This window comes from Leptinotarsa decemlineata, unplaced genomic scaffold (genome assembly GCF_025532065.1).
Source record: "Leptinotarsa decemlineata unplaced genomic scaffold, Ldec_3_MD MMD2_P_RNA_scaffold_2, whole genome shotgun sequence".
Lineage (NCBI taxonomy): Eukaryota > Metazoa > Arthropoda > Insecta > Coleoptera > Chrysomelidae > Leptinotarsa > Leptinotarsa decemlineata.
The window spans coordinates 15,743,047-15,770,406 of record NW_027412529.1 but is presented as its reverse complement, the minus strand read 5'-3'; the positions used below and the strand labels follow the sequence as shown (position 1 = coordinate 15,770,406).

Here is a 27,360-nt window from a genome sequence, read left to right as displayed (position 1 = left end):
AGCAACTTCAGGAACGGAAGTTGGCGTTTGGAATATATCAAACGAATTTCCAACACATTCCAGATCTTTTAGGTGTAGGAAATATGCAAATTCTATGTGGGTTTCGAATTCTCTGAACACATTAGTCTATCGTGAAAAACAGGAGATTTTTCTTTATGGTAAACGGTTTTATTGAAAGAGAAAATATTATAATGATATGAATAATGTACTTAAAATGAAAAATAATTCGAAAGGTCCTAGGTAGCAGTCATCACACCACTCTCCTCAACAATTAAGGTATTGATAAGATAAAAAATAATAAAATCGTTGGGCGTAGCATAACTTGAGTAAATATATAAAACATTTTTTTTTATTTTTTCATCTGATCAAGCTGTGGACCTTCCGAATTATATTTCAGTTTCCAGTACATTATCTACATATTTTTTTTTAATGAAATGGTTTAACAATATACATATTTTCTCATTTTATTCTCAAGTTTGAAGTTTTTAATTTTTTTACTGAATTGCTCTCATTCTTTCAGTTCATTCAGTGCCTCAGTATTACGAGATAGTGTGTTATCTGCTATTTTGTAGCTGCGGTCACAGATCAATCTGCCAACAGGAAGTATTCCAGTCATTTAAGGTTCTATCTGCGGAAAAATTCCTACTGAGCTAAATTTTGATATACACCTTTATTATGGCGTTTAAATGAAAATGTGAGGAATCGATATTGATATCGTGCCGGCTAAAATAGTTATAAGGGTCAAAAGGTCACAAAAATCAGTTTTTCAGGAATATCTCGCGACCTATGTTTCGGAGGTCATGATAAAAAATATTCCTCATACGATCATCTACAAAAAATGTCCCTTGCATTTCTCTGTAAAGTCAACCGTTTTCGGACTAGCGTGCTGAGAAAGCGACTACATTATGATGATGCACTCGTTTCCGCACCACCTTTGAGGTAGAATGCAATGCGCGTTTTTTTCAACATGGTTTCCCCCGTAGGCATAATCCATGAACTGTAATAATAATTATTCATTATACAAGGAAAAAAGTATTAGATTTTAGCTCGAGGTTGTGTTGTCTCCCGACGCGACACTTATAGTGGACTCTGCGTTTAGGCATGACCGACCACGATAATGTCCACAAGCTTTAGAACATCTCAATCAAATTTTTCAAATCCACATTTGCCGTCACAACCTTTTGTACAAGTACAAAAGATTGTGTTTAGTAGATCATCGGGTGCTAGTGGCAATAAAGTTGTTATTGGTTGTAATATATTATTTTTCAACTCCCAACCCCACTGTTCTGGATCAATTTCTTTTCCTAACCGGATTTGTATTCGATAATAGACTCGATAAATATGCTGTTGAGCTGTTTAGCTGTTGAGCTGTTTAGCAAAGCTGCAGTATCTGTAATTGGCATTTGAATTTTCTGATTTTGGAGCACCGTTTATTGCTAGTAGAAAATGTATTCCAGCATTGACAAGAGCACCTCGAGCACGATTTTCTTGTTGAAATATTTCTGCAGAATTGTGTAAATCGAGTCTTTTCTCAAACGTCTTCATGACTTTAATATTTCCTTTCCCAAAAAGTGTTGAAGTTGTGTCACATCCGTCACAGCATGTAGAAACAGAATATTTTTCTTGCAGTGTGGTTACTTGTTGAGCCTCTCAGTCGAATATATTTTTGTTTCAACATTGTTTTTCCCTGGTTTCTTAAAAAAATTGATGTAGGTTGATCAAGTATTTATGTGCGTGCTATGAGAAGTACCAATAGATCTATGTCTCCGCCAACGATAATTGTAGTATTATTTATTGATTTTTCAATTGGTGTTTCGACTATCAAGACGTCAGCATCATCGTGTTATTGTCTTGTAGAAATACCAACTTTTTCGAATTTCTCAATGAACATTTCAATTAATTTTCTGTTGTTAAATCGATCAGATAGAAATTTTTCCTGACCGATAGGAACTTCCATCGATTCATTGAAGTGCATTTCACAAGATGTAGAAACGGCTGCGATTCGTCTTAGTTGTGTTATCGTTTTGATATTTTTACTGGTATCGGAGTAACCATCAAAAATGACAACAGTATTTTGACCAAAATTGTTTGATGAATAATTGATATATTTGTTAATGATAATATTGAATGTATCATTTTTTTGCCATACAACCCGATGCATAAGAAATCTACCATCAATTATGTATGTTAGATTATCCCGAACTAATTGATAATTAGTTAGCTCCAAGTATTGATATATTTTTGATTTATGAGTTTTTCTCATGCCAACATTATCAAATAGTGCTGTTGGATATGGACTTGATTCATATTGTAAATATTCACTCAAAATTTTCATTTAAACTAATTCTCTGAAATAGCAATAACGGGTGGATGGGTACCTGAAAGATATGAACCATGATAGAAGTGTTCACTGATGTTAATGGAAAAACTCTGTCAGAGCGTTTTGTCGAATGTTACACCTATCATTTGTTTAATTGACTGCAGACCAATTTCTTTGGCATTATAACAGTTGATTTGATTATTGCCAACAATTCCTGTTGATATAGAAACTACTTCATTGCAAGTTGAAAAAGAAATATGTAAAGTAAACCACTTCACAAGTTTATCAATGTCATTCAACGTTGACGCCTTATATGTATACGGTTTACAATACCGTGAGTGCATTCTACTCGCTTTCTCAGCGTTCTAGTCCGAAAACGGTTGACTTTACAGAAAAATACAGAAGGAATTTTTTGTAGATAACCTTATGGAAAATAATTTTTATAATGACCTTAATTGACCTCCGAGCCATAGGTTGCGAGATATTCGCGAAAAACTGATTTTCGTGACCTATTGACCCTTATAATTTTTTTAGCCGGCACGATATCAATGTCGATTTTTCACATCTTCATTAAAACGTCATAGTAAAGGTGTATATCAAAATTCAGCTCAGTAGGAATTTTTCCGCATATTGAGGTTTGAAGAACCTAAAATGACTGGATTAAAGGGGGTCAAACTTCAATTACTACGTTTGTTACAAACAAACAGAACAAGCTAAATGGAACCATTGAATTCAATAGAAACAACACCTTGACAAAGTGAAGTGGTGAACTTCAAATTTCATGTTGAACGGTGTACGACAGTAGATATAATTAAAAAAAATTTTCTTCAGAATAAGAGATGTATTTTTCATAATATATTCAGGACCAGTTTTCAGTTTTTGATTTTGTTGCTGAATTGTTCTCATTCTGTTCAGTTCATTTAGTGCCTCAGTATTACAAGGCACCCAACCAGCAAAGTTGTTTTATAATTTCATGGTGCTGCAACAGTTTTATTTCATTGGTATTTTATAATTACTTACAAAATGCTAATTGATTATATTAGTCGAATCATGAACGTGATATAGTTGTAGGCAATAAAAGTGTTTTATAAATTTGTCATAGAAACGTTTATGAAATGAAATTAAAAAACCGTTATAAAATAGTCACAACACAGAAACCTTTCAACAACTGACTTATAAAACTTATTTTCCTATAAAAGTAAATTGTTTTGTAGAAGTTTTATAACACTTTTCTGCTCGACTTTAATGATAGTTATAAAACTATTTCAACTTTATTTTATAACTGTTTGATGTAGCTTTAATTAAATTATTTCATTGGAATGCTTTGAAATACTATTTTATTTTCATTACCATATTGTCACTTTAATGATAATTTTCCAACTATTTTATACTCATGGTATATTTACTACAATCCGCCATTTTGTAGCTGTGGCCATCTTGAATATGCATCTTTTTCAAAGTGTGCTACTATTCTACCAGTCAACACCTAGCTACTTGTCTCTCTGTCAAGCATCATTTTTGTGGGGAAAGGAAACTTGCGCTTTCACTTTCACATCTTTGTACAAAAAATTAACGAAGTTTTCAAAGGACATGTTTCATCTCTTGTGAAGTTGGGAATCAAATAAGTGCTCAGTCTTGTAATTTTATTCAGGACGATGCTGATGAGGTAATAAGACATGTGTCTTATTCCGAAACTTCAAAGTGAGAATTTGGATATTGAAAGTTATTTCCAATGTATCAAAAATACATTTCCAATATTCAGTGTGTGTGAATGAATTTTGATACGTTCATTCAAGTGATCTTTAAAAAAAAACTTGTTTCATTAGAAAAGCTACTTATGGCCCAGTAAATTGAAATTATGCCTCACACCGTAGAACTCTATCATTCAAATTGGTACCTTCTTATTGATTAGTAACAACCAAAGCCACACATGATTTCTGGGTTCGAATTGCAGATACTGTGGAATATATCAATACGTAACTCCGACCTTGATGATAAGAGACCCAGAGTTGATTAAACAAATCACTGTGAAAGATTTCGACCATTTTGTTGACCATAGGGTCGTCATGCCTGAAACTTCTGATCCACTTTGGGCCAAGAATTTGTTTTCACTGACAGGTAAGAACATTTTGTATAAGTACGGGGTTATATTTGGAGGTTGGAGTATAGTTGATTTTTTCGGTAAATAAAGAACATTGTGAATATTATTGGAGTTTTTCCCAACACCAAACCGTTATTTCAACACCTCGACAAAACCTCTCACGTGTCGAGGTGTTAAAAATAACGTCTTGGTGTTGGTATAAAACTCGAGTAATATTCATTACTACACCAAAGGTTTCAAACAGTCCATCAAAAGTAAACAACATTGTTGTCAACAGTATGAATGATAAATTCATCGTGACATTTGGAGAGCCATGAGAAGTGTTATGTAGAATACTCATATATGAGAAGTGTTTCTGAATAAATATACTTCAACGTATCATGTTGGTATAATCAGGTCTTTCTTATGAACTATAATGTCTTCAGCTAATTACCATACTTCGCACTTGTCTCTGTTTCTATTTCATTGTTAGCTATCTGGTAAGAAGATGAGAGAAACAGGATCTAATTGGGAAAGGAAGGTTTGGCTTCCTACTTCTCTCACAAAAAATGTGGGGAATGTTCCAAAGAAGGAATGGAAGCGATCAATTTCAAAAAATCATTTAAATCTTTACAAAGATGTGAAGATCATGCAAAGAAGTAACTTTCATATCAGCAAAAAACTCTGTTCTTGAATAATTTTTTGAGACCTCAGCTTGTATCAAAGTCCATAAAATTACACCCACTTCCATTATTTCGTCAGACGTCATTCACAGGTTTACTCAGGGGAACTTTTCGTATTCTTACTTGTATCTGATTTTTAACATTCTCAAGCTCGTCAGGAAAATATGCTTTCCTCCAGTACTGAAAAATTATTGTACTGAAGAATGGTAATTTGTAGGACTTTCATTGACTCCATATCTCATTTTCCTTTCCTTCACCGACCAAACCATTTCTGTTTTTATTTCCAGTCTTTCTCATTCCATCTCTGCAAGACCTGAAATTCATGTATCACTTCATATGATTCGGAACTTACAATTGATAATATATCATTTGCAGGTCAAAGGTGGAGAGAAATGAGACCAGTTCTTAGTCCAGCATTCACAGGCAACAAAATGAGGTTGATGTTCGGTTTGATATCAGAATGTGCGGATGATTACGTTTCCTTTTATCTGGAGAAAAATCAAGACGTTATAGACGTAGAACTGAGAGATACAATCACTCGTTTTACTAACGATGCTATTGCAACAACGGCATATGGTATCAAAGTTGATTCGCTTCGAAACCCTGCCAATGACTTTTATGTGAAATCTAGAAAAGCTTTCACGTTATCTTCGTTTTTAGCTTTGAAGTTTTTTTCTACACTCCTGCTGCCAACATTCATAGTAAACGTACGTTAAGTAAATTCACAAGATTACACACACTGTCATTGTCACGTATACTACTTTTCAATTTTTGAATATGGTCAGTAAACGAACTCTCTTTCCTCAAAATTACATTGACCGTACTTCAGCTCTATTTTTTGTATAGTCAAATTAACTGTTATTGAGCATACTTAAAGTGTCTTAGCCCTCAAAGGCTAAAGAAACCATTACAGAGAAATAAAGCCGCTGTCAAATAGTCTACGTGGACTGAAGAATTGGCGGTTCGTATTGGATGATTTTTACTAACCGAGTCTTATGATTGGCTGAAGAGTCATACAATTGAATTCGAAGTCATGTTACGGTGACGAACACAATGCGAGCCGTCGTGTTGTCAATGTTTGGTTCAGGAAGTGATCGCGATTTCAGTGTTGACATTCGATATTGGTGCAGTTATATTTACTCAAAATTTTTTGTTCGAAATGTGGCGTCCCTGACAAGTTCTAATGGTAATAACGAGTGAAAATAAGGAGGAAAATAAACGAGGAAAATAAACTATTACAAGCAACATCAGATTTCACCGAAATTCCTGTAGTCTGCAGTCGAAAACAAACCTTATAAACGCAAGACGCGATGAGATACGAGTTACACTTCGATAACCCCTTACATCAGCAGGATATTGTTCGATGACCCGAAGACTACATCAATTATTTCGCTGATATCTGCAAAGTCGGCAATAATTTATATATAAATAGGTGCAATTGATTTGTAATAGCCAGTACTTATATTTCATAGTTATTAGTTGTTACTCTGTTCAAATAAAAAGTTTTTAAAAAACCCTTTTGTGTGAACGAGAAATATAATTGGCGCAGTCATTAGGATAGTGGAAGAGTCCTTAGAAGATCATCGTCGTTCTCAAACGTTTATCCACTATTCTCCCGAACCAAGTTCCACCGAGAAGCAAGTACTACAGGAAGAATTCCGGCCGTAGACAAGAATACCTCTTTACTATCGTCCGTCAAGGAATATCTACATAGAACTAAGTTTTTGGTGACAGGATATGCAACGAGCCATCATCGTCATCCTGTAAGCACAAATGAACTCAACTTCATCAATTGCAAATACTATTTTACGTCCCCCTACCTTAGTTTTACCAAATTCACCTTCAAGTACCAATTCTTGCCCATCCATTATTCCTCAAACAATTGACCAACCTTTAAATCCCATCAACATGGCAAAACAATTCGATCTGAAGAATTTTTGGATTGTACCCGAATACGATGGAAGCCCAAATGAATTATACCAGTTCATCAACGTATCAATAATGATTCTGAACGAATGTTGGAATACTGAAGACCCCGGTTGTTTTCAGAACCATATATTGATACTAGGACTACTCAACAAGCTACGAGGCAGAGCAAAATACGTCATTTCAGTTTATGGATGTAGTGACTGGAACAGCATCAAAGGAACTCTAATCCAAAACTTCGCCGACCAAAGGAATGGAAATTCCTTAACAAGAGATTTGGTAAACCTGCGACAAGACCAGAACGAAACACCACAACGTTTCTACGAAAAAGTCATGGGAATTTCAAACACAATATCAAACTATATCGAATTACACACCGCCGATGATACGATAAAGATCAGCAAGAAAAGCTTTTTCCAACAACAACCTCATCAGACAATGGGACTCCAACCACAATTTCAACAATCGACCTTCAGACCACATTGGCAACCAAATACTCAACAGAAACAGATGTGGCCTTCAGTCCAACCACCACGTTTTGGACAGAACCAACTAAATAGGCAGAACGGACAAGAACCAACACCAATGAGTGTCAGTACCAGAAATACTTATGGAGCACCAACGAGGAGCATGAGAACCCAACCTCAGGCAAGACCAAATTCCAATCCAGCTCCCATGTTCAACATTGAGCAACATGACGAAGACTTTGCATATGAAGCGAACCCCTATTACATTGGAGAAACCTGCTCTTATCCCAATGAAGAACCAACTGAAGAATTACAGGTTCAAGAAGACCAACAGGAACCAGATGTAAATTTTCCATTGGATCCAGGACAGAACCAAGAAACATAGTGGAACTGCATACATTCGACGATAAGAGAGAACTTCCTTATATAACCATTGCAAATCCTCCCCTCAAACTCCTCATTGACACCGGATCAACAAAATCCTTTCTCAATCCTGAATTAGCTTTCCAATTCTACAAGGATTGCATCAAAAAATATCCCTTCGTCGTCACTTCCATTTTCCAAAACTATTCTCAAGATTACAGTGCAGAAATTCCCATATTTCCTGAGTTTAATTCAAGCGGCATTCTGAAATTCTACCTCTTCAAATTCCACAAAACTTTTGATGGCCTCATTGGACTCGACAACCTGAAATTTCTCATAGCTGAACTGAATTTTCCTGAATCCTCCCTTTTAACCGAATACTCCTCTCTCCCAATCCAGTACTACGAAACTAATAAGACCCAGTTCTACTCTATTCAATTGGAGCCAGACAGCGTGACCCAAGTACGACTACCGGTGAAGGAGAAGAATGGAACTATCATGATACCAAGACAGAAACTGCAAGGCGCTTACATCCGTGAAGCTCTCACTGATGCCCGTGATCATCTAGCCTGGACGGAAATTGTCAACTTCAGTCCAGATAAACTCCAAATCGTTCTAGCCGAACCAGTACGCAGCAGCCCAATAAATCTTCAAGAGCATCATATCTATTCTGCTGACATAATCCCATCAGGAAACAGAGACCCAATCAACAACATGGATGATCTAATCAGAACAGACCACCTGAATCCAGAAGAGGAGATGCATATCAGAAAATTATGCAGAAGATATGCTGATATTTTTCCCCATCCAGATTCCTCACTCACATTCACCAATCAGGTCAAACACCATATAAAAACCAGAGACGAAATCCCAGTCTACACAAAATCATACTGATATCCGTATGTACACAAGGAAGAAGTCAAGAAGCAAATAACTTCATTATTGGACCAAGGAATCATCAGACCTAGCCAATCTGCCTAGTCCTCACCAATTTGGGTCGTTCCAAAAAAAACTGGACACCTCTGGAAAAGCAAAATGGCGTATCGTGGTGGATTTCCGCAAAGTCAACGAGAAGACAATAGACCACCGCTACCCTATTCCGATCATTTCTGACATTCTCGACAAACTGGAAAGGTGTCAATATTTCACTACCCTGGATTTGGCAAGCGGATTTCACCAAATAGAGATGGCAGAAGAGGACATCCCTAAGACCGCATTCAACGTCGAAAACGGACACTACGAGTACCTGCGTATGCCGTTTGGACTGAAAAATGCTCCAGCGACCTTTCAAAGGGTTATGGACAATGTCCTAAAGGGTCTACAAGGGACTATCTGCTTGGTTTATATGGATGACATGATCATCTTCTCTACATCTCTGCAGGAGCATATGGTCAACCTCACAAAAGTTTTCCAACGTCTACGAGAAACTGGTTTCAAAATACAAGTAGACAAGTGCGAATTCCTGAAAAAAGAAGTCAGCTTTCTAGAACACATCGTCACTCCAAATGGGATAAAACCAAACCCAGCAAAAGTCAAAGCAATCATGGACTATCCTGTACCTCGAACTGTCAAAGAGATCAGAGGATTCTCAGGACTCCTAGGGTACTACAGGAAATTCATCAAGGACTTCGCCAAGACTACCAAACCGTTAACCTCCTGTCTCAAGAAAGATGCACATATAGAGCATACGCCAGAACTCCTAAAATGTGTTCAAACTTGTAAAAACCTGCTTACCAATGAACCACTACTACAGTATCCGGACTTCACAAAGCCCTTTAATCTGACCACAGATGCCAGCAATTTCGCCATAGGAGCCGTTCTCTCCCAAGGACCCATAGGAAAAGACAAGCCAATAGCTTATGCATCCAGGACCCTGAACGAAACTGAAATGAAGTACTCTATCATCGAAAAGGAAATGCTAGCAATAGTTTGGGCCACCAAATATTTCCGACCGTATCTTTTCGGCAGAAAATTCAAAATTCTGTCAGATCATCGTCCCCTCCAGTGGCTCTTCTCCTTGAAGGATCCAAACTCAAAACTGGTCCGATGGCGCCTGTAGCTAGAAGAGTATGACTACGAAGTGGTCTACAAAAAAGGCACAAGCAATACCAACGCCGATGCGCTCTCCAGAATAGAGATACATACAAAGGAGCTCCATGAAGCAAACTACGACGACGACAAGGCATCTCTATTCAACCATCCTCCATCAGAAGTTCCTGAGTCTGCAGATGACATCATCAACGATCTGTTTGGAGATTGTTTTCATCACCATTCTCCTGAAGATAAGGACCTCATACCGCAAGAACAAGAAATTCTGAATGAACCCCCAACCGAAGGAGACAAGGAATGCGTGAACCTGAACCCGGAAATTACCCCAAACGAAGATACTAGTGGCATCACCAACCATACAGCCAGAGAAAGTCCAATATTAGAAATACCAATATCAGAGAAACCTCTCAATATCTTCAATAACCAAGTCATCTTCAAACGAGTAAGCTATAACCCTGCAAGAACGGTGATAGAAGAAATATTCCCGAATAAAAGAAGATACCATGCTCAGTTGGGAAACGACAATATGGACGAAAATGTTTTTAACTTATTCAAAGAATGTATCAGCCCGGGAAAGAAATACGCTTTGATGTTCGAAGATGAAGAACTCTACCCCAGCATGTGCAGAATCTTGAGAGAGGCATTCAAGAATTTCTCTTTCGATCTCATAAAATGTAACCGCCTTTTGGAAGATGTCAGTTGCTCAGCTAGACAAAAGGAAATAATCAAACAGCATCATGAAGGAAAAACAAACCATAGAGGAATCACTGAAACGGAAAATCGGATCAAAAGATTGTATTATTCGTCCAATATAAAAAAGAATATCGAAGAAGCTATCAACTTATGCGAAACTTGTCAAATCAACAAGTATGATCGAAGACCAGAGAAGCCAAAGTTCATGCTGACACCTACCCTAACGAAGCCTCTTGAAATAATACACATGGATACCCTTCAGGCTAGTGGACAAAAATTCCTGACGATTGTGGATGCATTTTCAAAATATGGCCAGGCGTATCCAATAGAGGCATGTAATGCTATCAACACTCTCAATGCTCTCTTAGTATTCATCAACCATCATGGAATACCACATATGATCGTCACTGATAATGGAACGGAATTCAAAAATGGACTGATCCAAGAATTTGTTGACACACATAAAGTCAACATTCACTATACCACTCCAGAAAACCCTCAGTCAAACGGGATAGTCGAAAGATTCCATTCCACATTCATTGATCGAGCACTTGAGAATATTGAAAGATACGCATAAGAAAAGAGACACCAAAGAACAAATGCTCTATGCCATCCTAGGATACAACAACTCTATCCATTCAGCAACAAGACAGAAATCTATGGATATTCTGAACGGACATCTCAATAGTCAAGACCCATTCGATATCGACATAAGACGAGCCTTGATTAACAACTACGTCCAACAACACAGGGAAAAAACGAAGGAAAATCAACGAAGATTTACAGAAACAGAAAACAAATATCATAGAGAAGAGAAACGAGAAAAGAGAAACTCCTATTACCTATAAACCCTGCACCAAGGTGACACAAGAAAAACAGTGAAAAGAAACAAACTGCTACCACACTACTTCCCAAAATCCATTCAAAAAGACCAAACAGTAACTGTCGAGACAGAAAATGCAAACGTCCATAAGAAAAATATAAGACATTTGCCTAATAAGATAACTGAATTCTTCGTCCCTTTACAGTCTTCATCTGACGAGAGGACAGGAGACCGAAATCCAGAACCTCAAGACAAATCCAGGACTACTTCCCCTCAAGATGGGACAAGCAAAGATCAAGACTAGTACCCACGACTTCATCCACTACTACGATCTTCAACCCATCCACGAAGATATCTACACATTGTTCCAGTACGAAAGTTATGGTTCTGGAAGGAGTGCATCTGATAAAACTTCCACCAGGTTGTGAATTCAAAACCAACAACGAAGCCTTCATAAACTCCAAAAGTGTCATATTAGACGAACCCCTCACTTTACCAAATATCAAGACAGCTCACATCAATTCCTCGCTGAAATTCAAACCATTGAAATTAGATAAGATTCCCCTGGATAAACTACAACATCTGACCCTAGAAGAAGAGAGGTTACAACTCATCCCAGAAGAAACCAGACAATCTAATAATAGCCATTTCTGGATGACTCCCATTTCAATCACCATCTTCATTCTATACTTAATTTACAGATTGAAAAGGCAAACGAAGGAAGAACCATCCAATGATGATCCACCAGTTCCCGAACACAAAGCATCATCTTCAGTCTTGTTCGTCCCTTACAAGACTTCCCCAGGGGATGGAGAAGTTACAGTTCGATAACCCCTTACATCAGCAGGATATTGTTCGATGACCCGAAGACGACATCAATTATTTTGCTGATATCTGCAAAGTCGGCAATAATTTATATATAAATAGGTGCAATTGATTTGTAATAGCCAGTACTTATATTTCGTAGTTATTAGTTGTTACTCTGTTCAAATGAAAAGTTTTTAAAAAACCCTTTTGTGTGAACGAGAAATATAATTTACGGGATTACCAAAATCTTTAGATGTTTATCGAATGAAATCATTGAAAAAAACAATATACCACTGTTACAAAAGTAATGAGATTCCTTCAACTGAAATCTTAAGGAAGGAATACTCTTCAAAATTGAATAGAAAACTAGGATTCAAATTTGAAATAATAAACAAGCAGTTACGGAAAGCAGAAGAGTAGTGAAATTGCGTAACAAATACTCAGATCAAATAACTCAATATAGACAATAACAACGGGAAATTTTCTATTGAGATGAAACTTGGTATGACACTCACGACATAATTACGAAAGAATGGTTTGATGGTTCGAAAATGTGTACGCCTAACATGCCTACAAACTAAATGATCATTGTGCATTGCGGAGGAAGTAAAGGATGGGTCCCGAATTCTTTGAAATCATGTGGCAAAAAATCTTGACTTGAGGACTACAATGTTGACTGTCATAAGAACATGGAATCTAATATTTTCGAAGAATGGTTTGAAAACACATCGATTCCAAATTTGGATGCGAAAAGTGTAATAGTTCTTGACAACGCCTCCTCATTCGCGACAGCTCATCAATGTACCGAATAAAAATTCGAGGAAAGATGAAATACAAAGTTTTTTGATGGATATCAATTTGTATTCTGACGATTACTATACCAAAAATCGACTATTTATATATTAGAGATATTAGAGATAATATCACATACACGGATCAAATACCCGGAAAAACCAGTTCAGCATAGTCTTATCCGTGAAAACTTCAGATATATATATATATATATATATATATATATATATATATATATATATGGATATATATATATATATATATATATATATATATATATATATATATATATATATATATATATATATATATGGATATATATATATATATATATATATGGATATATATATATATATATATATATATATATATATATATATATATATATATATATATATATATATATATATATATATATGCCAATCCTTTTTGTAGAATTTAATATTGAAATACTCAAAATAATTTGTTGCATCAATCAAAAAAAATAAATATATATACAGGGTCCTGCAACAGTGGCGCGGTGTTCCATATCTCTATATAGGAAGCAGATAAGAATCTAATTTTCTATAATATTACCTTATTGCTCGAGTTCGACAAAATAAAAATATTGGCGGTCACACAGGGTGTTCGATTTTTTCTGGGCGGATCCCAACTGTGTCTTTTTAAATGGCAACCTATATTTTTTATCGCTTTTTCGGTTTCTTCATAGAAAATAAAATAAACTTTATGTATATCTGCACTTCGAAAATATTGACGGTTTTCGAGTTATCTAGCATGACAGGTTTTTTTTTCCAATATTCGTCACTCAGAATATTTGAAATTATAAAGTGGTGCCAAGTCCAGTTGAAATTTTTTTTTGGTCGAATATTCTACATTGGTAACTCTCTCAAACTATATATCTGAAATCGACCTGTGATATACAGGGTATGAAAAACCGCTTGCCAAATTTTGTAAATGAAAATTTGCAAAATCTTCCTTATATTAAATGTATATTATTGATCCATAAGAAGCGCCAACGAATCCTCTGCAAATTTCATTAAGTATTCCCTATGGCTAAGTTCAATAGTTTTTCTTAAATGAGCATTTCTTTCGAAAAATGGTAATTTTTTCAAAGTGAATTCCATTTGACGACTGATAAGAATATACAAAAAATACCCTTTCCTTAAAATATCGCCCATTCCTAAAATTACCTGTTGCTAGATAAACAAGTTGCGAATTACACCACAAAATGGACGTTCTTGAATAGTTACAATAATTTCAAAAATCTCGGAATTTGTGCCATATTCTTTCGGTCTAAAACAACCTTTCAGCGAATGAAATATTTATTGGAAATCAAGTAGTCTGGCAAATGACAGAACAAAATATTTGGCTGCAAATGAATATTGAAATTTTTAGTCAATCGTGAAGTTGAACTGTCGGTATAATTTCATCAGAATGTTGTTATCAAAAAGTGATTTGATTGATATGATTTTCATAATAGGTGAATCAGACAGGAATTGTTTATTGGCAAGTAGAATTTATTCTCAACGGTATCCAGATAGAAGGCATCCAGATGAAAGATCTTTCCGAAAGGTCTTGGGACGATTCGTTGAAACTGGATCTATTAATTATTCCAAACATGAGCGCATCAAGCCAGCTACTAATGAAGATAATGAATTGCAAGTTCTTCTTGCTGTTGAAGAAGATCCTAGTAGGAGTCAACGACAAATTGGGGAAATAGTGGATATAAGTGAGAGATCAGTGCAACGAGTATTGAAGAAACATCGCTTGCATCCATACCACGTTCAGTTACATCAAGAACTACTGTATGCTGATTTCGAGAAAAGAGTGAGATTTTGCAATTGGGCCATGAACAAAATTCGTCGAAACGAATATTTTTTCAATAATATTTTATGGTCGGATGAATCGACATTCCATAAAAATGGATTTGTAAATCGACATAATTACCATTATTATGCGACAGAAAATCCTCACTTATTGAGACAGGTGGATTATCAACATAGGTGGTCGATAAATGTCTGGGGAGGCATCATTGGAGAATATGTAATTGGTCCATACTTTTTTGAGGGACATATGGATGGTGCAATGTATCTCAATTTCTTACGAAATGATTTACCAGGTTTGTTAGATGATATTCCTCTTGACCTCCGCAATAGAATGTGGTTACAACATGATGGTGCACCTGCTCACTATTCGGCAGAAGTGAGAGATCATCTAAATGAAGTATTTCCCAATAAATGGATAGGACGGAATGGGCCTGTACAGTGGCCCGCTAGATCACCAGATTTGACGAAACTAGATTTTTTCTTATGGGGATACATGAAAAATATGGTTTACGTTGAGCCACCAACTTCTCCCGAAAATATGCGACTTAGAATAACGAATGCTTTTCGCAGCATTACACCAGCTGTCTTGCGCAGGGTAAAACAGTCTTTCAAACATAGACTTCAGCTCTGCATTCAAGAAAATGGAAGACATGTTGAACATATTTTATAAAAGTTTCATTATCAACCTTAATTAAACTCTCCCTTTTGTAGTTTTGTAATTTGCCAGTTGACAAATTTGAATATCTAGAACTCAAGCTCTGAATGAATATAATAACATGAAAAAAATAGTTATTTATAATGTTTCTTTCTTTTAACTTGTTTGGTTTGATATTGCACGATTTATGAGTGAAATTCTGCAACCAATGAAAAAATAATTTTCCATTTAGCAAAAAGTGATAGGTACATACATTTATTTCGTTAAAAAATATTTGTTTGGACACCTTCTAATGTACAAAATTGAAACAAGATATCTTTCGTATATTTTTATCAGTCGTCAAATGGATTTCGTTTTGAAAAAATGACCATTTTTCGAAAGAAATGCTCATTTAAGAAAAACTATTGAACTTAGCCATAGGGAATACTTGATGAAATTTGTAGAGGTTTCGTTGGCGCTTCTTATGGATCAATAATATACAGGGTGTTCCATTTAATATAAGGAAGATTTTGCAAATTTTCATTTACAATATTTGGCAAGCGGTTTTTCATACCCTGTGTATCACAGGTCGATTTCAGATATATCGTTTGAGAGAGTTACCAATGTAGAATATTCGACCAAAAAAAAATTTCAACTGGACTTGGCACCACTTTATAATTTCAAATATTCTGAGTGACGAATATTGGAAAAAAAAAACCTGTCATGCTAGATATCTCGAAAACCGTCAATATTTTCGAAGTGCAGATAAACATAAAGTTTATTTTATTTTCTATGAAGAAACCGAAAAAGCGATAAAAAATATAGGTTGCCATTTAAAAAGACACAGTTGGGATCCGCCCAGAAAAAATCGAACACCCTGTGTGACCGCCAATATTTTTATTTTGTCGAGCTCGAGCAATAAGGTAATATTATAGAAAATTAGATTCCTATCTGCTTCCTATATAGAGATATGGAACACCGCGTCACTGTTGCAGGACCCTGTATATATATATGTATATATTTATATATAAATATATATATATATATATATATATATATATATATATATATATATATATATATATATATATATATATATATATATATATATATATATATATATACCGGGTGTCACAACGAATCTATTAGACAAGTCATAACTTCTAGACTATCAGGTGTATCAAAACGAGATTTGGTACAGATAAATGGTATGTGGAGAGGAGAGTTTTCATATGACAGTGACATAAAGCTTATGTCACTGTCATAACCTAGGTGAGCGTTTTGTTCTCCAAAGTGGACTTGATGGAAATAACCGCAAAATGTTATGCATCATTCCTATCCATGGCACCCTTGACAAAAGTAAATGAATTTGTATCGAGTATTTTCCTCAGTAATATTTAATTTATGTTCTTATTTGAAATCCAATCGCAAATAAATTAGTAACGTTAGATTCGTCAAAAAATCCTTTTTTCGGAAATTGCTTGTCAAAAAATGGTCGCCATTTGAAAAATAATAGTTAGACACGAAAATGTTATTTTGTAAACTTGTCTCATTCATATTCAACACACTAGTCACTAAAACTCCGCTATTGCAATTTTCTGATATCACCTGAGGTCCATAGATTAGTTTACGTCCGATCATGGCCACCTAGATGCAATTTTAAAAGTGACTCTGAAAAAATCAAGTAGGCTGAAAAACTTCCGGAAATGTCAGTTTCTGATCCAGAATTGTCTCAGAAATCCAAAAATGTTACAATATACAGGGTGTTCCATTTAAAAATTCAGAACCGGAGCCATTTCCGCTGAAACCGGAAGTGACCGGAAAGTGAAAAATATGTGAAAACATTCCTCTCCACATACCATTCAACTATACCAAATCTCATTTCAATTCTCCTAATAGTCTAGAAATTATGACTTGTCTAATAGATTCGTTGACACCCGGTATAGAAAATCTAGAAAGGTTAATGCCGGCAAGCTGCTGGAAAATAATTCCATAAAAATCAAAAACGAAAACAACTGTCTACCTGTGGCTCTCAAGTTGAAATCAATATGGGAGTGATCAAAGAGTACTATATATATATATATATATCTATATATATATATATATATATATATATATATATTTATATATATATATATATATATATATATATATATATATATATATATATATATGCATATATATATATATATATATATATATATATATATATATATATATGCATATATATATATATATATATATAATATATATATATATATATATATATATATATATATATATATATATATATATATATTTTATATATATATATATATATATATATATATATATATATATATATTTATATATATATATATATATATATATATATATATATATATATATATATATATATATATATATATATATATATATATATATATATATATATATATATAGAGAGATTTTATCGAGTGTGCATGATATAAATAAAAAATTAAACAATTTGTGGACACAACACTCAAAATGTCACGCAGGTAGCTATAGCTGCCTCCTTGGTCATGTTAGATGTAGCCTGGGAATTCTAGGTCTTCTAACTGGAACCACAAATGTGCGGTTGGCTCCTGTTGTTGACTCCGTGCGTTTGTGTTGTTTCCTGATTTCGGCAAACAAGTGTTTCCCATCTTTACACTTGGCTGCACCGCGCTGATGAGTCCACAAATTGTTTAATTTTTGATTTTATATATATATATATATATATATATATATATATATATATATATATACAAAATTCTAATCATGTCGGGACTATGGTCTTTTCATTTAAATCAAAGTGAAATTCGAAAGGAATGGCGTTTAGAAGGAGTAAAACTCTATTCGTGCCCAAATCTAATCCTGAGTCAGCCATTTTCACCCATATTAATCATTCTGAAATTATGTAACTCTGAGTGGAAATGATGAATGTCAAAAGAAAGGTGGATACAGTAATTTACTTTGAATGGACAAGAGTAATGGAGTTTGTGAGTGATCTGTTTAGTAGTTGAACATTTGAACATTTTTATTTATATTTCAATTATGTTTTACAATGATTGGAGTCGAATAGACTTTGGATTCGAATTCGACGAGCTTTCACTGCATTCAGTAGGAGGGAAAAGGAATTTGAAAATCAACTCATACATTATTTAATCTGATCACTGGAATAACTGAGTTCCAAAAATGAATTTGAAATCGTATAAAGAAAATGGAAATGTTCATTTCACGTTCAAAACAAAAAATCTAAACGTTTGGCAAACTCGAAAAAAATTATGTCTTTCTCCTGTTTGATGCGATACAATTTTTGTTTTCTAGTTGCACGTTTACCAAAATTTGCATATTTTCCTACAAAATGAAATACAAAACAAGCAAAAGATTTGCAAGTCGGGCTGGAATACTGAAGTTTATTCATTTTTGTATCTTCAAATTCTGTTAATTAAAAAAATTCAAATAACGTGTTGATTATCAAAAAGAGACGTGGGAGAGGCCGTCTACTTTGTAGAAAATCGATGTCTTTTTGCAAAAAAATGATATGGCCAGAAATTGCATATCAATAGATCGGAATAATTTGAAGTTAACTTCTTTTATTTCATCCTGATTTGTTTCTAATATCAAATTCCACTCTTTCCAAAGTTTTTTATCCAACGAGGCACTGACGTCCTTGAAAAAGAAAATGTTTGTTGTTTTCAACGTTCTGCACTGAACTGAGGAATGTAAATTCGTCAGGTCCACCTGCGATAACATTGTTCACACCAAAAAAATTCTACCTTATCAGTGTTTCACAAAATGAAACAATTTGAATCATATTATTATGATGTTCTACCCACTCAATGACTGATATAATGCTACCACAGTTTAGAACTGAACTAATTAAAAAGTTGAACATTATGAAAAACATTTGACCAATCCATCAAATGGACATGTATCTGATAAACTGATTACCAATTTCCACATTGAAAAACATATTACGTCAAGGACCAAAATCTATTAATTTTCAAGCATTCCAAAGGATTGCTTTCAAATATATTACGTCATAGTCGTAATTGAACGCATACCACTCTCCAAAATGATGGTTTGCAAATGTGAGATTGGTCTTCATATTCAAGGAATTTCTTCTATGATCTTTCACCCTTAGGCGAAATGTTTAGCTAATGTAAAGTTTTGGGCAAGAACATATAGTCATAACTCATGAATTCCTGATCTATTCGACACTGAAGTTTGATTTTTACTGTCAGCGATGTTTATGTGCATTTTAAGTCGACCAATGGTAATCAAATATTTTACAAATAGACCAATTAGTGAATTTCCCGGTAATTGCGCAATAGACACCGCTGAATGAACTTACTTGCCACAAATGAAAAAAAAAATTGTCCTGTAACAGTTGTTTCAACTTCAAACTCTGAAAGGAGTTGAAAAACATCACTTTATTTTTCTTCATTCACGGAACTAATTGTACATTATGTAACTAACATGGTGTTCATCAATAATTGCTTCACTGGTTTGTTTACAGAATAACATTGCAGTACTTCAATCTTCTGTTGAAAATGGAAGTGATGAATTGACATTTTTTACTATAATATCGTTACTGACGAACAGTTTTGCTTTTCGTCTCACAAGGTTACCCTATTTGGGTCCGTTAGATTCCTGTATATTCAAAAAGATGACTACATTTCATGAATTTCAACAAGCCACTCCAGATGGTTCACGTCAAAGATATATTGCTGGATATCAGAATGTTGCACCAGAAAGCTTCATACTGACCAAAACCATTTCGAATAAAACCGGAAGTAGGAAGGTATCATTTCGAACACTTGTTGAAGTGAGAAGTTAGTAGGTTTTGGAGGTTATTATTCCTTATTGCTCCCCCATTTCAGGTTTGAAACCTTGAGACTGTGCATTGAAAAATGGTATTTTTCACAAAAATGTAACTACAAGAATTTCGGTAGGGTAATGAAAAACTGTAACTTCCTTTTGTCGTCGACTTTTCATTGACAGCTCCAACAAAACGACTTTTCAAAATGTTCCTTGAGGTACTCTCCGAAAAACTTTGTTTCGTTCGATGACTTGTTTATTCAATTCATTCATCAATATTTGATTTTCAGCTGTTGAACTTGAAGATATTCGAGAAGGAAATCAGTGATTTTTTCATAACCATTGTTGATGAGACCATAAAAATTAGAGAAGAAAAAGGAATTGTACGACCAGACTTGATTCATCTGCTGATGGAAGCAAGAAAAGGTCACTACAGATATGAAGAAGAAAGTGGAACGACAGATACAGGATTTGCTGCTGTTAAAGAATCCGATATCGGTGAGACTATTTTCATATTATCGCAAGACTTTGTTTCAGTTAAATGTATATCAAAATCTCATTTGAGAATCTGTAGAGAGCAGCAATTTCAATTAAATGATAATCAAAGGTTTTTCATGAAATCATTATAGTTATTCCAATGCTATTACGGTCATCAAACGAAGTATACCGCTTCATATAGTATGAAAAAAATAATTTCATTGTCCAGAAATTTCAGAAATTTTAAAATATTTTTCTATCAGAAGAATACCTGTAGGCTCCCTTCACCTTGTATTTCATCACATAATGATGACATATTTCATATTTGAAAAAGTCTTCTGTATCTGTAGATTGGAGAGGGTGAGTGTAGGCCCACAGAACTTAGGCCACATGTGACTCATTGTACATCCTCCCAAAGAGTTATCCTCCTAGGTCATCGTCCATCCTGTCCTTTCCAGGAAGATAGACAGGTCTCTCGGAGACATCTTTATATCGGCACGTGTAGGCCAAAACTCGCCGAACACACAATCTCTTCTTGACAATAACTCCGGACATTCCCACTATTTATAGATTTCAATCAACATTTATTGATTTCAAAACTTTCGAAGACTCCTACAAAGTTGTTGTCATGTACCGGTCCCAACAATTTTGAGAATTCCTCACTTATTCTATGGCCGTTCTCTATGGCATGCTGAGCAGCACTGGACTTTACTGACCTACAGTTCTAAATATGTTAAACATGCAGTTATTAATGAATCGAAAAGGTTTTTTTGTATTAAAGTGTATAATTTTTAAAATTCTTGCAAAGCGCTTTCGACTTTCGTCATCATCAGTGCTCACCTGAAAGTAAGTGATCTAATTGAAAAGGAAGTTTAGTGAAAAATGAAGTTGTAAAATTTTTTTTAATAATCTTTAAGGTTAAGAAATTTTGAAAAATTGTTTAAAATTACTCACTTGTCAGGCAACAGGAAGTATCAAATTAAGTACATTTGTAATATTTGACTTATATAAAACAAAATAGGCTTATAGCCAAGAAAATACATTTTTGTATTGAGGCCATGTGGTTCAATCAAAGTATTATATGAAGAAGGACAACTTGAGACAGAATGTGCCAAGTGTCATGTTAAAATAATGGTACCAACTTGAGGAGTGATCCATTATGGATTTGATTAATTATGTAGAGAAGAAATATTGAATAAATTGAATTAGTAAAATGTGAATAATTAATAATTCATAATCCTTTTATGAAGGGGAAGGAAATCTCTGTTTAAGTTTACTTGAGTATTCAAACAATGATCATTATTGGAAAGTTCTTTAGAAATCTCCAACTCTTCAAACAAGTCAAGTCTAAGAAAATATTATTTATTTTATGTAATATTTTGGAATTTCTATTGGGACTAAAGTTGTGAATGTGAAATTTTATGTGGTGGCCAAAAGCAGATTTGTCGGGGTTTTTTAAATGTTCATTAATACGAGTAAAAAGAGGTCTACATGTTCTACCAATGTAAGATGCCAAACAATCAGAGCAGTCAAGCTTGTAGACTCCACTTCTGTGTAATTTGTTAATTTTATCTTTGGAATTTACTCAAAAGTTACTTAAGTTGTTTTGAGATTTAAAAGAAATGTTTGTGCCAGGTATGGTATGTTCTATAAATTTGGAAATACACAGTACACATATTTTGATCAAAATAAGGTGAAGAAAAATATTTCATAGAAGGTGAATTAACCAAGGTGGTAGAGTTGAAGGCCAATCTTCTATCTGATCTGAGTTTAAATTTACTGATTAATTTGTGAATAATGGATGGTTGATAACCATTGTTGACAGCAATCTGTTTCAATGTATTCAATTCTAAATTGAAATTTGAGGGAGATAAGTTAATGTTCAACAATTTGTTATGTTGTTATGTTAACATTATGAATTATTAATTAATCACATTTTACTAATACAATTTATTCAATATTTTTCCTCTACATAATTAATCAAATCCATAATGGATCACACCTCAAGTTGGTACCATTATTTCAACATGACACTTGACACATTTCAACTTCAATTTTCACTAAACTTCCTTTTCAATTATATCACTTACTTTCAGGTGAGCACTGATGATGACGAAAGTCGAAAGCGCTTTGCAAGAATTTTAAAAATTATACACTTTAATACAAAGAAACCTCTTCGATACATTAATTCAATAAGGTGTATTCAGCTTTTCCAAATCTATTTCATGCAGTTATTGTCCACTCAGTTTGATCAACATATTTCATCGCAATAACGACAACTGATTTCGTGAATATCAGACTTGTTCTTGTCCATTGTCTTGTTTTTCTAGTTGTCTAACACTAATGCAAGTGTGCGAGGAGTTTTAAAGAGCATTTTAAAATTGAATTTTTCAAAAATTTCAACCAACCCCTTGGTATATTTTGGTTTGTTTGGAACAACTATAAATTTTGAGTCTTCATTTTCTTGAAAAGTCGTGGATTTACAGTCTCTGAATCAAATTATCCAGTATGTTTGAGAAATACTCGTTGCTTTCATCTGACTTTCCTCTGCTAAAGAGAAAGTGTTTTCAATAAATATATTTCAATAGCATTCTTGTTCCAAAATTCACTGCAATTCACATCGAACTCATGGTGAGCGCAGAATATGAGATACCCATATCCAATAAAGGTCCTTCAGAAATACGTACAGGGAAAATATCGTTGCACATGATGTTTTAATGTTTCAGTGAAATTCAAAATAAATGGATGAGTCAAACAATTCCCAATTGGCATTTGTTTACAATCAATTGATCCTGCTGGTTTTGTGAGTTGAACTGAATTATCAAAAAATCAATTTTGTGTAACGGATCTCTAAAAGCTGTTCAACTAGTTTTCAACGATAACGATGTGATGATATTCATTGGCTATCGCTGTCATAATTTTTGCAATAATTTGAATGATATTTTCAAATCATATAACATTTTTCAAGGTAAACATATCCGCCAGAAAATAGAAATAACGAATTTGGATATCGCAGCACAGGCATTGGTATTTTTCTTGGGCGGTTTTGATTCATCGGCATCATTGATGTGCTTCATGGGATACGAATTAGCCGTGAATCAGGATATTCAACGAAAATTGAGAATAGAAATCGAGGACACACTAGAAAAATGTAATGGAGTAATAACATATGACGCCTTATTGAAAATGAAGTACATGGACATGATCATATCAGGTGGGTAGCATCTTCATCTTTATTCGAATTTAGAATTGAAATATCATTTATTATTCGCAGTCCCCTCACAGGAACCTGATGAAAAACTTCAATTCAAAATTTAATTAAATGGGCACTTGTTATTCAGCACTATATTATATCATATTACCGTTTATATAGGGCTATTCAAATTAATTTCTGTACAAGAGGATCTCGTAAACGATAAGAGATAGAGTGTCAGTTAATGTGTGGCGAAGTTGCGTGTTTTAGAGATCTATTCAATGATGTAAAAAATCGAACATAGCTCTTTTGGTTCTGGAGATATTCAGGAATAACAAAAAAATCCCAAATTGTTTTTTGCCTACATCTTTTATTCGCAGACATATTGAAAATCTGTCCACATTTTGCTATTGGCACTTGGTGTGGGCTATCAGAATAATTCACCCAATTATAATCAAATATTACCGAAAAATCCGGAAATATAGAATAAAACATAATTTCTCAGTATCAAGTGAACGTCAACGATACGAAAACTACAACAAATAATTTAAAAATCCAAAGAAGGGGGTGGCCCAAGTCAGATGACACCCTATATAAAAGATTCATGGACACATTCTGATAGCCCATATCAAATTCCAATAGCAAAATGTATACAGATTTCCAATATGTCTGCGAATAAAGAGGGTATAGGCAAAAAAATAATTTGGAATTCTTTGGTTTTTCCTGTATATCTCCAGAACCAAAAGAGATATATTCGATTGTTTCACATCATTGAATAGGCCTCTAGAATACACAACTTTACCAAGATCCAACCGACACTTTATCTCTTATCGTTTACGAGATCCCCACGTACAGAAACGAATTTGAATAGCCCTGTATAACCTTCTTTGGAACATAGTTCTGGATACTCTGAGTAATCACCTCAACAATAATGGATTCTACACTATTGCATACACAGATGAGATAGTTATCTTGCAAACCTGCCAATTTGTGAATACACTGTGCGATAGAGCGCAAGATGGACACACATTAATAGAAACAGGGTCGATCAATCCCAAGAAGACTGAGATGGTTCTTCTCACCAGGAAAATGAGTTTATCGGGCTTAAAACCTCCCAAAATATATAAAAGCAAACCTAACTTCTCTGAAGAGGTGGTATGCCTTGGTACTTTCCTCGACATGAAGCTAACATGACACTCTCACCTACAAAGTAGAGCAAAAAGAACATATGTGGCTTATGAGCAATGTCGGAGGAGATGATGTCTTCTACCCCGTGCGGTCACCTGGATCTACACTGCAATAATAAGACCTATGTTAACGTACGGATCCATAGCCAGGGGGACCGAAAGTTCCATAGGCAACGTCCATCTAAAAATAATATCAAATACAGCGACTGGCTTATTCAAACATCACAGAGGCCATGATAACAACAACACACGCGGCGATATTATTAGTTATTGATCTGACCCCTTTATACCTGTTCGTTAAGGAGGTTGCTTTAATGGACATGTTACAATTGCGCACGAAGTAGGAATGTCTCAATTGAGGCTGAGCCTAAGGCGAGAAGCGCTTACTGCGCAAATTATGTTTAGTAAACCCTACAAAATACAAATAAAACAGAACACAGAGTCGGATGCTTCAAATGCAATACACATTTTAAAGACGGCTAAAAGCCAAAGAAGGACCGGGATGTGGAGTTTACTCCAGATCACTATGCCTTAGAATTGAGTAGAGAATGGTATAAAGTACCAGTTGTGGAATTGGCCGTGGTGGTAGTGCGTCCGACTTACGATGGGAAGGTCGTGTGTTCGATCCCTGCCTCGACCCGATATTTTTCTCGAGAGAATTTATCTGGTTGAAGCTGGAATGATTCTGCAACCGTTTAGGAATCACACGTTAAGAGGTAAGACCTCGTTAGTCCTTAGCTCGCACAAGTTCCAAGCAAAACCCTAAATTTCTGCACTGATAGTAAACAAGCCCTGTTAGCCTTGAACAGGCAACGTGTTGCCTCATGCCTAGTACTAATGTGCCACCAAGATTTAGCCAAAGCCTCGGTAGATAATAATAGAGGTAATCGCATTGCCGACTGTTCAGCCAAGGAAGCGGCTGGACTAAGAATCTTAGGACTCAGCGACACCTACGGCCTGATGACTTAGACAATTGCGAAACTAGCTAAACGTCACACCCATACTCAGTCTCTAAAAAAAGGGAAGTGATTGAAGGATGCAGTTTTGCTAGGATCACCCTGGGTGACCCTGGGAAGCTAGCACCTGAAAAATATTTGGCGATGACCAGGAAAAACTTACGCTCAACAGCAGGATTTCTGACTGGCCACTGTCAACTAAGGAAACACCTCCATATTATGAAACTAGTGGACACACCTCTATGCAGTATGTGTGAAAAGGAAGATGAAACTGTCAGGCATGTCTTATGCGAGTATCCGGAGTGATTGTCATTAAGAGAGTGTGTGTTCGGCGAGTCTTGGCCTACACCTGCTGATATAAAATGGATGTATTCTTTTCACCTGTCCACCTTTCTGGAAACGACAGGATGGACACATTTGGCCTAAGTGCTGTGGGCCTACACTCATCATCCCTACTCTACAGAAAAAATAATGATAAATGGCTATTATGGTTTTCGAAAATACTAGGTGTTGCAGTTAATACAAAAATAGAAATAATTTGATATTTCCGAAACTGTTTAGAATATTTCAGTTATATTTGGTTAACGATGACAGTCGGTAGGAGTTCGTATCACTCAACAAAAAAATAAATTACAACTTCAACAGCGGAGTGGTGATGAGAACTGACTTCGATATTTTTGGAGAAAAAATGAAAAATCTGTAGCTTGTTCTCAAATAAAATTTATTTTCGAATTTCTTGTTTAATTTGTGATGAAAAAGTATTTCCAAGTTGTATCCATATAATGCGACATTTATTATTAAAAAAATAAAAACTTTGTGTTATTTTATTGAACAATTTTACTGTATTGAATTCGATTCTACTTCCGATATGAATGGAAATGACCGATATTTGATGATAACGTATTCAAGTAACACAATGTGGGACTTTCATTGGGTAGTTTACGAAACCGCAACATGTGTTCTGGTATACAAAAGCTTACACGAAGAGAATTTCTCAATTCAACAGTAGTATGTGTTCGGCTGTCCACTTCGATATTGTCTTCCGTTACGTTAAATGTTTCTCGGTTTTACTTCAGCTTCTAAATCAACTCATATTCATATTTCAGTTCGTCAATACACAATACATATTGTTGCCCTGAAATATGGCACTAACTTATAACATCTGAAATTCTGAATATCATTCGAATCTACTCTATGTAAATTATCTGTGAAATTTCAGCAACATTGCTGAGATATTACTTTCGTTCTCACAATGAA

General features: G+C 34.7%; 1 protein-coding gene across 3 annotated transcripts in view; it reads left to right on the top strand.

Moving 5' to 3' along the window:
* The window catches only part of LOC111508874 (cytochrome P450 9e2), a 40,243-nt gene that overhangs the window by 10,707 nt on the left and 2,176 nt on the right, over nt 1-27,360 (top strand). For all 3 annotated transcript variants that reach the window (XM_074186536.1, XM_074186537.1, XM_074186535.1), the window contains exons 3-6: nt 4,275-4,438; nt 5,459-5,790; nt 20,581-20,788; nt 23,736-23,981. In XM_074186536.1, coding sequence (XP_074042637.1) covers nt 4,275-4,438; nt 5,459-5,790; nt 20,581-20,788; nt 23,736-23,981 — 950 coding nt within the window. The remainder of the gene's footprint in view (nt 1-4,274; nt 4,439-5,458; nt 5,791-20,580; nt 20,789-23,735; nt 23,982-27,360) is intronic.